The 13,671-nt window shown below is 38.4% G+C and overlaps 1 protein-coding gene across 1 annotated transcript in view; it reads left to right on the top strand.

Annotated features, from left to right (window-relative positions):
- Window positions 1-13,671, top strand: part of CUL4A (cullin 4A) — a 41,457-nt gene that overhangs the window by 1,896 nt on the left and 25,890 nt on the right. The window contains exons 3-8 of the mRNA XM_009892151.1: window positions 353-490; window positions 5,109-5,212; window positions 7,341-7,410; window positions 9,135-9,208; window positions 10,663-10,825; window positions 13,279-13,368. Coding sequence (XP_009890453.1) covers window positions 353-490; window positions 5,109-5,212; window positions 7,341-7,410; window positions 9,135-9,208; window positions 10,663-10,825; window positions 13,279-13,368 — 639 coding nt within the window. The remainder of the gene's footprint in view (window positions 1-352; window positions 491-5,108; window positions 5,213-7,340; window positions 7,411-9,134; window positions 9,209-10,662; window positions 10,826-13,278; window positions 13,369-13,671) is intronic.

Below are 13,671 nucleotides of genomic sequence, written 5' to 3'. Positions count from 1 at the left end.
AACCCTCCCCGCTGCCGTCAGCCGCCCCGGTGTAAGGCTTTGCGGGGACACGCGTGGGGCTCCGTGCGTGGGGGCAGCGGGAGGAGCGGCGCAGCGACGGCTTGCGCCCCGTAGGAAGCGGGCAGAAAGCCACCTTAGTGTCAGAACTAATTACAGCACGGCGAGGGGTTACCTTGCCACAAGTAACGCGGGGGTGAAGCGCAGCCGCCCGGGTTTCCTCGCCCGGGGTGCTGTTAGTTGCCCTCTCCGTGTGCCAAACCGAAGCGACCAAGCAGCGACATGGCTTGGCAGAACTCGATGAAGCAGGGCGAGAGAGATTGCTACAGGCTCCCATCGGGCGGCTGGTTTTCAGCTACTTGTGTCTTCCTTCGCAGAAAGACCCAAATTACCAGATAATTATACTCAGGACACCTGGCAAAAACTCCATGAAGCGGTGGGAGCGATACAGAGTAGCATTTCTATTAAATACAACCTTGAAGAGCTCTACCAGGTAAGGTGTAGGGTTTGGGGTTTTTTTTTTTTCCAATTTAATGGAGGAAAATTGACTGCTGTCTTTCAGAGAGATACACATTTAACATGACCCGTTTTTTGTTATTATTTTGTTATTATATTATGTTAAGATTTGTTAAAAGCTGATTATGTTTTTTGAACGGTTCACCCCATACTCTGTTTCTAGTCAGTTTGCAGTTTTATATGTCAGTTCCTTGGAGAGCTACCAGGACCTGGGCCCGTGAAAAAGCAGTTTATGTTGGGAGACGTGGAAAGCTGTGCCTGGGCAGGGCTGAGATTTAAGTCTTGGTCTCTTCAACGCAGTGCCTACCCAAGATGCTGAAAATGGGATGTCACTCTTGCTGGGTTATGCAGATACATATTTTATGACGATTTCTCATTTGTACATGCTATGGTCTCTTGTGAATAGTAATGTTGAAATATTTGTTATTATTAGATAATAACGATTAGACCTCAATGTCAGTACCCTTTGGGGAATTAAGAAAGAATCTTGATTGAGCAGGCAACAAACTGTCAAGTTTACTTGTGTTTCAGATTGCTGTTACATTTTCATAACAATCAGGATCTTATTTTTTTATGAAAACGGTGAGAAAGTATTTCTGGAACATCTGGACTACTGGAACAGGGGCTAGGGAGGGTAAAAGAGAGGTACTCGTGAGCCATTTCTTTCTACTTTCTCCACTTATATATGGTTTAGTTCTATATTATTTTAAATACACATGCTTTGAGCTATTTAACTTAAGTAGTAATATTTCACAGTGATCTTGTTATAAAAAATTACTGATGCGCTAAGTTGCGCTACACAGCTTAAGTTATGAGGTTTCTGTGGGTGCAGATGTTTGATCTGCAGATGTGGATGTCATTACTAGATCAAGACTTAAGACATTATAATGCTCATCTAAAATTTTCTAAATGTTCAGTTGAGGTAGGTTTGATGTTGTCTGCAAAGTGCAGCCTGTGAGGGAGGAGAAAGCCAGCAGTCTGTATTGGGTCCATGCTCAAGAAAATCAGGATGAATTTGAGAGCTGACTATACTTGTCTCTGTGATTAATTAAGGTATATAATATATGGTTCTAAAATGGCTGATTATGTAAATGCATATTGTCCTAAGATAATTTATTCCCTTTAAATAGATAACTTGACTGTGATACATTAATCTATTAATACTTGCATGTTTGCAGAGTTTGAATTACATAATACATTTTATGGTTTTAAACTCAGCATTTGAAAAATCCTGCTTTTTCATGCCTAGCTAAAAAAAACACAACAACCCACAGATGCTTTGAGCATTACCTAACTTGTTTTCAGAGGCTCAGAAATGAGATTATAGAAATATGGCTATGAAATCGCCAGGGTACAGACTTCAGTTTTAGCAGAAGAGGAGGAGGGAGATTTCAGATAAACTATGAAGGGAGAACTGTACTTCTTGCTTTTTCTGTTTGCCTGCTTATTTGTAGAAACTGCACAAGGCCAGTCCAATAATCTGTAAGGCAGCGGTGCAAATCAGCAAGATTTCTGCACAGTGGGTGGTGGCGGTCAGTGTGCCTTTGCATAGATAGGTACTTACTCTCCTGCCAAAGGAATAAAAGATGAAGTTCAGCATCCATCGGAAACCTGATCTGTACTTACAGATCGTTTTAACTGCCTGTTGGTGAGCACCAAGTCATCCACAGGGAAAAATTTCTCTGTGTGTATCTACCTGTGCATCAGTTCTTACTCTCTGGGCGGTTTGGGGGTTGATTTTTTTTTGTGTGTGTGTGTCTTTATCTGATGTTATGGAAGGAAGTGAGAGGCCTGCTAGAGTTCAGTTAGGTGAGTGGGCTGGTGTACCAGCCTGCCTTTGAACTTTCTGATTTAGTTATTTAATTTGGCATGGTGACTGAGGAAAAACTGAAGAACAATGACAAGGCTCTATGGGAAGCCTGAAGGATACTTCTTTCCAGGCGTTAGAGGCAGCATGGGATCAGGCATGAAGGTGCTTGGCAGAGACGTAGTCAGTGAGCAATGGGAGGGTGGCAGCCAATTTTTTGTGACTAAAATAGAAATGATGTCTGGGATTGGTGGTAGATTGCACAGATTTTGATAGAAGTAGTTTGCACTTGATGGGATAGAGAAAGTGGGGCAGTGCAAAGAATTGCCAAGTGAGAAATGAGTGATAAAAATAATGGAAAAAGAAAATTCCCTTTGCAACAAGGTCCTAAATATCCTGAAATGGGGCAGCACTGCCCTTCTGGAGGACATAGAGTAGGAGAGTGTAGTAGTGAAGGAAAAAAAAATTGATGAGAGTCTTGACCAGGCTATTTGGATGGATAGGAAGGGCTGTGTCTTAGGAAACATAAAAAACTGTCTGCAAAATGATTATGTGTGAGTACTGTTTGTTGCAGTTGTCATTTTACTTACCTGTTTTAAGACCAGGTGAAAAACGTAACATAGGCACTGTGTGATGGTTTTGTTTGTTTGTTTGCTTTCTTTAATATTATATCAAAATTGAGGAAGCCATAGTTGCTGTGCATTGAAATAAAACAACATCAGGTACGTTAGAATTACCCCATGGGGATATCTCTGGGAAGCAGATTCACTTTGTGTTTTGGAAGACAAACTCTTCAGGTTCTTAGAACCTATAGAGGAAATTATATAAGAAGTAGCAATAATTTGCGTGCTAAATGTTAAAACGGAAGACTCTGCTCAAAACAAGCTATTAAAAGGTTGATTTGAAACAGAACTTTTAGACTCTTCACCCACATAAATCTAGTAAAAGTGTTGTCTTTCTCGTATCCTCGTAGATGTGGTAATTACTGTAGCTTTCTTCTAACCTAATTGTGTGCAAGAAGAATAAAAGTCAAATCAATTTTCTTCAGAAAGATAGGCAGCCAAAACTCTGAATGAAACAAAAGGTGGAGGAGGAAATTACTGGAATTCGTGAAACCCCCCCATCAAAAAAAGCAGAAACATCTAGTAGAGGTGGCACTGAGGTGATACAGCTGCAGTTTGAAATACACTTTATGCCAGCACTGTTGTCCAAAGAAGCAGCCCCACTTTCCCCCTCACCTCTCTCTGAGCCCACGCACTTGCTAGCCCATGTGTTTGGGTGGTCTTAAACTGAAACACAGTGAAAAACATTTGCTAATGCTTGGACAAAGAGTTACATGCTGGCATTAGGCACCATAACATTTCATATTACAAGGAAGAAAGACACACCAGAAAAAGCTAAAATTTGGGGAAAACTGAATAAAGGCCAAGCCTTGGGAAAATACTGAAGCTTTGCCCAAGTTTATTGATGGTATCAGAAAATTACTTCATAAAATTTGACACTATAAATCCTCTGGAGCAAAGGAAAACATTCTTGGGTCAGTTTTAGTTGCCCAGGTGAAATAGTGTTTTAAATCTTAGGCAGTGTTCTCCTCAGTATGACCTCTTAGCATAAAGGCAGTTGAGGTTAAGCTAAAGGAAAAGACAGCTGGATTTTCAGTTCTGAGAATCATCTCCAACTCCTTTGGATAATTTTGTATGAAGCACTGAATGGCCAAAAATACTTACTGTAAACTTTACAGTTCTCACAGAACATTTGGCTGTCTTCATTGTGATTCATTTCAGATGGTGTGGTCTATTAATAAAATAATTTATTGAAATACAGCACACAAGTTAAAATAAAGTGTGCCTGGAACAAAGTCTAAATATAGGCAGTGGTATCAACCAAGGCTATGTTTTCTCTTTGGCATTCTCATTGAGTTTCTTGTGAGGAAAAAATGTTGGTGTAAGACAACACAGTTACTGAATAGCTGAACAGCAGTATTCTAGAGGTGGCCAGAGCTGTCTCAACACAGTCTAGGTCAGCTGCATAACAACTCGATTTACATTAATGTGCTGACCACAAGAATGTTTGGTTTTAGGCAGAATCGGTGGTCTTAGTCAACTATGGATAAATATTCAACTAAATCTCATGAGGTCCCAATAAATCAATTCAAGTCTTTATTTAATGGTTAATGTGGGGGTTTTATTGTTTGGTTGGGTTTTTCTCATTCTTTCCCCTTAGTTTACATACCTTAGCATGAATGTGTGAATCAGAAAGAAATATTCAGAAAGAAATAAATTAATAAAATGACAGGAAAGCAGCTGTATTTGTTTACCATTTAGAGAGAGTGGTTGAAATATCTACCTTAAAATTAGCAAGAAATGAAAATATTTGCCATGATTGTCTTCCCACCAAAAAAGTGCATGTGTGCGTGCACTGGAGGATGCACAAAATGGACCTACAAAAGAGTTCTGCTGCTGAGCAGAGTATTTGAGGGGTGGAAATTCTAGTAATTGTTAACAGCACATCTGAAATATGACCCAGATGGTGATGGTGAACCTTGTTTGTGCACAAAATCTAGCAGTATAAGAAGGGACCAAAATCAGAAAGGAATAATGAAGTCTTAATTTTTCTACATAGTTTAGATAATTGTATTTTGATATTTTGGTTTTGTCCACAGCCTGGACAGATAATGCTGATTTTTTCTTTCTTTATTGTTGGCCTTGATTACACAGGCACAAAAATTTTGAGTTCTTTTGTTTGTTTGTTTCATTTGTAATCTTTTTTTTGTTTGTTTGTTTTTTAGGCTGTTGAAAACCTCTGTTCGTACAAAGTCTCTGCTACGCTGTACAAACAGCTGCGACAAGTCTGTGAAGATCATGTGAAAGCACAAATCCTTCAATTTAGAGAATATCCTTTTCTCGTGCACAGAAATGGTTAGAGTAATTAATTTTTAAAACAACACTTTGTAAAAATTACACCTGTCGTTGCCAGTGTGTTAAAGAGGTTCTTTGTTGACCACTTACATATTTTCAAATCAGGCATAAGCAACTTTAGTCATCTGGGTGAATAATTTTTGTGTACTGATAAGTAGCATACTTATAACAATTTGCTTATTTTAATAGAAATGCAAATTTTACACCCAATCTAGAAAATTTCAATAGCATTATGAGATTTAACAGCAGGTATAGATTTTTATGGCAGATGAGTAGTGGAGATGCTTACAGTAGCAATAGTTAAAATCACCACAGTAATTTTCAACAACAGTGTCTTCTGTAAAAGAATTCTCAGACCTAAAGTACATCTGTTTGAGCAACAATAACTACTGATTAGCAGTGATGTGTCGTGGAGGCATTCAGCAAGCTCTCTAGGTATCTCACATGTACTTTGGGAGGTTCTTGGGAGAGAGCTCTAAGTTCCAGAGATCACTTGGCTGTCTTGGGACGCACAGTAACCTGAAGTTCTATAGTAAATTGTCAGGCTTTTCTTCTGACTGAACTGGTCAGAGGAGTGACTGTAGATCTTCTCTGGACACCTGGGCGCAGCCAGGCCTGTTTGCTGAATCCCATTGTGCTTTGCATGGTGAGACTGCTTTATGTGATAGTTGTCTTTTGTGTAACAGCCTAGGGGTTGCACTTGCTCAGGCAGTAGGATAAATAGAGTCTACACCCTCCTGGCTGTCCCTGTGTTCCTGGAGAGTGACATACTGAACAGATACTACAGTACTTTGGGTGCTAGTAGTGTTTTCCAGGTCTCTGTGTGTATTTTATTGGCAGAAAATGATAGGTTAAGGTAGAAAGAAGCAAAGGACTGGGGCCCAGAAAGAACCTTCTTTCCAGGTGATCACCTTAAACATGCTTTGAATTGTGACACAGTTTCTCAGTTCGCTGCATTCCCCAGGTAGGTGCCTACACTCAGAAAGAGATTTTTTTTCTTCCCCCCCACCCCCCAATATCTGGCTAAGTCCCAAATTATTTTGAGTGTGTTTTGGGGTGGGGTTTTTTTGAGTCCCAGTTAAGGAATCAGGCTTCTACACAGCATGTAAGCATAGCTACATAAATCAGCACTGTGAATTCACCTCTTACGTGGCAGTTGATTTTTTAATTATGTTTACTTTGATGCATTTAAAATCACATCTAACTAAAAAGTACATTATTCAGTACAGTAGTCTATTAAATGTAACTAATCTTTGAGGACCAAACCTCACATTCAGCTTTAAAGCAGTGTACAGTCAAACATTTTTTGCATCCCTGCCTTTTCAGACTTCAGATGATCTGAAGAAATGTTTTAAAACTGGTGTTTTAAAACTTTGTGTTCTTCCCGCCCTCTGACAAAGCTGGTGGTTTGGAGAGTTCAGAATTTTATATTTTACAGGTATACCACTTTATATCCCAAGGGCATGAGATCACATTAATCAGATTTGGCCAGAGGGGGTTGGTGATGTTACTGTGCAGGAGAGGAAAGTAAAGCCACATTTGGATTTACTCATACCACCCATGAGAATTCTGTTATTTGTAAATAACTGTTGGATCTGTTGTGTAATGAAGAACACCCTATAGTTTACTTAAGGAGACCTGGAGATGTATATGAAAAGAGCGGTATTTGGATTTGTTGAGGATTATTTAGAACTGTAACTGCTTTTAAGAGATTAGGGTCACTCCTGTTGTGCACAGTGTGAACTCATTAAACAAACAAAATAAACCTTTCTTTCCCTCTCACCTCAGTTGGTGACAAGGTTGTTTTTTGACACTGGTGAGACTTCTTGTTTAAATCTATATCAAAGTTATACAGTACAGCCACTAGATGGTATTACTGAAGAGCTGTGAGTGTTATTCCTTGAAAACATAGGGAGGCCTTTTGGAGAGCTGCCAGCCCCTCTGCTGGGCAGAAGCTCTACAATTAACGGTTTATCCCTGGGCAGTCCTAGTAACATCGGAATATCCATGGAGCAGCTTTGCTTAATGGCTGACAAAGATCATCTCCAGAATCTGGCCTCAAAAGATACAGGCAAGCTAGTTTTCCTTAATAGGTGCTGTACAGATTCTCTGGATAGTCTTTTATTTTTAAAGAAGATAAATAAATGCTGGCAAGATCATTGCAGACAAATGGTAAGTTGAATGGTTGTTCAGAGTACATATCCTTGAGGTGTGAAATCTGGTAAAAAGGAATTTGTCATGGTTTTAACACTGTGGACTGTGTTGCACCTCCTCCTCCAAGTTTCAGCATTGCTTTTCACTTTTCCCTTTGCTAGCTGGGGGTGGTTCTGTTGTGTTAACTCTGACTTTCATAGGTTTCAGATGAAATTGGAATGTCACTCAGAAATATATTGACACCTGTTTTCTGTGGGTGAAAAGAAAAACTAACCAGGTTATGCTGAAATTGTGTGCAGTTTGTAATTTTAAGTACTAGGAAAATCCACACTCTTTGCTTTCAGACAGCTCCAAAAGCTGAGTTAATTTGTGACTTCATAAATCAGAGATGATTATCCTGACTATAGGGCTAAGAAAGAGGAAGAGTAAAGAACTGAAACTCTTTCTCTTTTTTTCTGCTCTTCTTGTCCCGTACCTCCATGATGAATTATGTTACAGGAAAAAATCCTCTCTCAAAGACACTCCATGTGAATTGTCCCTTTAAGAATGCTTCATTATAATTCTAAAACAGGATTTTACAATGAGTTTTCATTGCATTGTCACTTAGTCTTGGCTACAGATGCCCCAAACGGTTTAATTTCTATTTTAATTTCTTGAATCCCCTCCCGTGTGGGGGATGGGAAGGGGTATGTGTTTTTTATCTGAAATGAGAATGGAAAGTGTTACGGAAACTATTCAAAACAAATTCAACAGTGTGATGAAAATAGAGTTGAAGTTTATTGCCTTGAAAATGTAATTGAACTAGACCTGTGTTTTTATAAAAAGGCTTTTACTCTGAACTCTGTTCACTTTAATTACTTTTGAGCGTGTTTTTTTCCCCTCCTGAAAGCATCAACCTGTAGCAAGTAGCTTTCTTGCCCATGTGCTGAGTTAGCATTTTTAGTATTTAAGAAAAAAAATCAGCCTCGCTGCTATTTTACTTTAATATGCTTGGCCAGAAACTGTGTCTGCCTGAGAATTGCTTCAGAAGCAATGAACCGTTTAGGGGAGGAGTAGGTGCGCAGCTGGGGATAGAAATCTCTGTAGCTGGCTCTGGGGGTGAGTTAGTTACTGGCATCCTGAGTTAAGTTATGCCAACCTGAAAACTGGGCAGTCTTTTTGTGAGCAAACTTAAAAATGGATTTTGAATGTGAAAGAGTAATAAGTTAAAAAACACCTCCTCCCATTTTTTTTAATTAATAAAAAAAAGGCAATATATTTTTATACCTTCTTTCCCCTGTTAGAATTAATGTATCTCTATTTTTCTCATTAATTTTGGCAGCTAACTTTTATTATGAAAAGATCTGTTGCATGGTTTATTACTGTCTCTGCTTAAAGCTTCTTTTTTAAAAAAGCAAAAACCACGACAGCATGCTATTTCAGGGTGTTCACTGAATGTCTTGGTGGTAGTGCTTGAACAGCTTATGTATCTCAGTAGGACTAAAACTTACAGCAGGCTAATAAAACTATTTCGTTTATGAATTTGAAAACTATCTTGAATGTACTTGGTAATACCACTTAGTAATAGTATTAACATCGATAAATTAAATACCAGTGGCTGTAAAAGTTGCCACGAAAGTTAAAAATACATGCATCAGCAGTTAAGGTGCATGTCTATGTGATGTAGTTTTTCAGAAGTTGCTTTATAATTTAAAATGCCACAAGCCGGTGAAGAGAAAAACATTTCCTTTACATGTTTTCAGATCATGATCAGAAGCATTTTCTTATTTTTGGATCGTACTTATGTACTTCAAAATTCAATGCTTCCTTCTATATGGTAGGTATCCATGTAAGTATTCCTTGAATCTTTAGAGTTTGAACATGCTGTTATATTTGTAAAGGTTGAAAATTTTTCCCATTATATTTGCTCTGTGTAATAGGTCTTTAAAATTTTGTGATAATTATGGAAATACACATATCAGCATATGCATATGTCATTTCCTTCTTCCCCAGGAATACTTGTTGTAAAGTGAGGGTAGAAGAAGAAAAACGTCTGTGAACATATGCCTAAAAGTCAAGGCATATATATATAGCTGTAGTTGTCACAGCCTGGGTGAGGCTAGCTGTGTGGGAAACCTCCTTGGGCTGCCGCCTCTGCACCTTAACCCTGGGCCAAGTGTTACTTTAGGTGCTTCTCGTTTTGAAAAATTCAAAGCTATTCTTCTTGCTCTGTTTTTTTAAATAAGTCAGATACACTGACAAGGTGCAGATCATCTTTCCAGCGCTGGCCTCTTTAGAATCGAGACCTATGGCTCAGGGCGTTGAGATGAAAGTCGGCTCCCCTAGATGCTGCTGTACTTTCAGCACACTGTGGTCACAGCTTTGGGCATTTAGTTTTTCACCATCCCTCCTGAAGGGCATTTTATATCATTACCTAAGCAAACAAACCTAGGCTTTGCTGAAAATTTCTGGTACCAGTACTCTGTTGAAAGAGAAAAAAGGTGTGAAGTAAGAGCATGCCTTTTCCCTGCCTGGCTGGCTTGTGTGCTCTCGGGAGTTCCTCAGGCTGCCTGAGGAACCTGGCATCCTTGCTTGTCTTGTGGGCATCTTTCTTCCTGACCTCTGTGGTAGTTTTCCTCCAAGTCTTTGCGTTAGGCTTCCCTTTACTGAATGTTATTGAAGGGGTCTGTTCATACATTGTGTCTTTTTTTCTCATACGAGGAAAATTCCCTTTAATGAAATGCTGATGTATGTGAAGATGTTGGAGATAACAAGTTTTATCTAATATTCCTCTGTTTTCCTTGGCCAAGACAATGTTTAGTAATTTGTGGCATAGTGGGACCATTCCTTATCATCTTGTTGTGAAACAAGAACCTGATACAGGTGGTCATAAAGTCCTAAACACATACAGGATTTATGCTTTCAAACAAAATTTATAAATTACACGTAGATTGACTGATCTGGGGAATCTTATGTTAAGGTATATGTTCAGATTTTCTATTATTTTTATCATAGTAATTTTCTTAATAGACATAACGTTCTTTGTTTATTATGTGAATTACATACAGGGTGGTCAGTTCTCAGCTGAATATGCATCTGGTAGCTTGCATCTGGTATTTTTATGGTAATTCTTGTTACAGTTTTCTTAGTGGGTAGCATCAAAGAGAGTATACACACCCTCAGTATATTCTCTCTATAATATATGTATACTGTATATATTTTTCTCAAACTGAGATACAGCCTTTTGAAAAGAATCGACAGTGTGATTATTATTTTTCAATATTCACACAGGGATATGGGGCTAGAGTTATTTAGAAATCATGTCATTAGTGACAAGCAAGTTCAAAACAAGACTATTGATGGAATCCTCCTGTTGATTGAACGGGAACGGAATGGTGAAGCTGTGGACAGAAGTTTGCTGCGGAGTTTGTTGAGCATGCTGTCTGATCTGCAGGTGAGTACAACAAACTTTACTAATAACGGCTACATTTAGAAACAGAGTTTGGACTTAGTTCTAATTTGTGTGCTGTACAGACGTAGCTCTATTCTTCTAGTAAATGTGCTTCAAAATCTAACTATTAGACTGGTAATGTTGCCTTTTCTTCTTCTTTTCTTTGCACAATCTTTCATTCTCTGTAAATGAGACCTCTTTGCCTGTTCTTAAGTGACAGAGTGACTTACAGACTCTTAAATAATAGGTTTGCAAGTCTTTTAGTGCCATAATATTTTGTCTGTCTTAATCACTGGTTTTCTAATCCTAGGCTGGTTAAATGTAGCAACCAAAAAAGACCACCTCTGTCCAGATCCTGGGTCTGTAGCACAAAAAAGAAGTCTGCATTGGCAACTTCTTAGCAGAAATACCAAGGACAGAATGAGATGCAAAGTTAAGGCAAACATTTTCAAGTAGATAAGGTTAATCTGTAACTTACTGGAACTTTCTATTAGCATAGATACTAAGTAACCAAATAGAATAAAAATGTTGTGCTTCTGACTGGTGTATGTTGTTCTCAGGTCGACATTGCAACTTTGTGTGATGTGCAGTAAAACTTAGGAGCTGTCTTTCATTGCTATAAACTGTTGAGGCTGCTCCATTCCCAAGTGGTGTACGGTGTTACGTAGCTGGCTGAGGGTTTAAAAAAGAGTTTGAAGAGGAAGACTGCATAAGTCCTTTTTGATCAGGCAGCTTACTTGCTTTTCTGCCTTTTGTGTTATCCCTCCTGACTTTCATCCATAACTTTCTCTAGTGTACCAGAAAAAATTAATAACTTGTTATTTAGTTCAAGAGAGAAGGCAAACTTCTGTCAATGATTTTTCAGATCATGTAACCTGGAGGTGCAGATATGATTTGTGTGCTTTTTTCTGTATTTTTTCCCATTGTTGTTGCCAGGTTTCTCTAGCTGCGTCAGCTTTTTCTAGGTATTGACTTTTTAACATTTATTACTTTTTAAGCAAAGGAATCTGCTAACTAAATATGAATATTCCCCTTTATTGGATCCTTCTTACAGAATTGGTTTAAGTCTGCATTCTCCTTCGTTGGCTTAAAAGTGTAGTTTTCTTTTTTCACTAGTGAAACTAACCTAGTCTAATATGTTCTTTTATAATATCTGTCACTTCATTGAGATAGAGATGTACTCATAATCCTGTATTTATACACCAGGATCTCTACTTCTGCTTTCAACACAAGTTAGCTTCTGGAGAAAGATTAATTAATTAAGCAAACCTTATATTTCATTTGAAAACAATTAATCTCCTACTCATGCCTGATTTTTAGGCAGTTATGCAATCGAGGCCCAGCTGCTGAAAGCTGATTCCTGCTTGCATAAATCCTGTTCTGTAGCTGCTTCCTATTGTAGAGCCTTACACATGTTTTATGCAGAAAATAGTTCCATATACTGTTATGTTAATGTTTTTCCAGTTATCCTGAAGGAAAGGAAGGTAAGAAATGAAATCTAGTATTTGATTCTGTTGAACGTGGAGCTGGTGTAAAGAGAAGGCTGAAACAATGAGTTCATGTCTACTTGTGGTGCTGAATTAGTGAACTATTATGCTCTGAATGCTTGTCAAGCCAGAGGTTTCATATGTAAGTTTGCATTGAAAAAAAAAAAAAAAAAGCTTTTAAAAGTCCTTAACAGAAAAAAAAAAGTCAATGTAGTGAGTTTTACAGCTCTGCTGTATGTTTTGGAAGAAATATTTTCTTCTATTCTTCCACCACACTGCAGGAATCTTTCCTTTTTCTTTTCACTAACTGTCCCTCTGTTTACATGTTAATTCCTAGCTACCTTCTGCAGACTGTTTTAACTATTTTATGTAGTTGTCCTTTCTAACTTACCTCCTTTCTATACTGAACTGTTAATCATTATGCAGAAGTTTTTCCATGTCTGTGATTGTTGTTGCTGCCCTTTTTTACACACTTTATTGCTTGGTTGGAGAAAGAGAGTTCACCTTGTGTGGTATAATCTGTTTTTCCTGGGCCACTGAGATAAACCTGGCAGATTTGAAGATGCATTACTGAATATATTATTATTTTACTGATGGGAATGTTTCACTAGTTGGGAGTATTTTATTATTTTTTTTTTGCCACAGAAATATCAGTGGGAGTCTTGAGCTCAGGTAGATTGGATGTCATTGCTGTGAGGTTGGGTACTGGTGTTGATCTGTGTGCTTTAAACAGAAGCCTGATTTAGATGATTTGAGTACTGGTGGCTGAAACATGCTATTGCTGCACTGGGAAGTCAGCTCTGATCTCAGTCTTTCTAAAACCAGGAGGCAGAGAACTTCTGTGTTAATGTAATGTTACTCTGACACGTCTCATAATTGTGTGCGTTCTTGAGATTTTACTTACCCTTTATGCAAAAATATGCTGCCTTTACTGGCAGCTTAATATAAGTAAATTAATTTCTTGAGCAGGTTTACAAGGAGTCATTTGAGCAGAGGTTTCTGGAAGAGACAAATTGCTTATATGCTGCAGAAGGCCAAAGATTAATGCAAGAAAGAGAGGTAGGTGCATGCTGTAGATGATTGCTTTGATGTTAGTTTTATTACATGAGAACTTCTGGTAGTGCCATGGTGCATTAATGTTCAATCCAATTCACTGGTACCCAGGTACACATGTACACATTCAGGTGTTTTGATTGTGGCCCCACAGTGTTGTGTCAAAGGGAAGAGCAGACTCCAGGTTGCCTTGGTGCCTGAAATATGTAACTAAGGGTGGAGAAACACAGTGGCATTTTGTGTAAAGTCACACTACCAGAAAGTCATTTCCATGTAAAGTTTAAAGGTGTGCCATCAATATTATTTTTG

The sequence above is a fragment of the Charadrius vociferus genome, unplaced genomic scaffold (assembly GCF_000708025.1).
Source record: "Charadrius vociferus isolate BGI_N301 unplaced genomic scaffold, ASM70802v2 scaffold218, whole genome shotgun sequence".
Taxonomy (NCBI): Eukaryota; Metazoa; Chordata; class Aves; order Charadriiformes; family Charadriidae; genus Charadrius; species Charadrius vociferus.
Note: the sequence above shows the minus strand (reverse complement) of the source record. Positions and strands in the feature narration are given on the sequence as shown.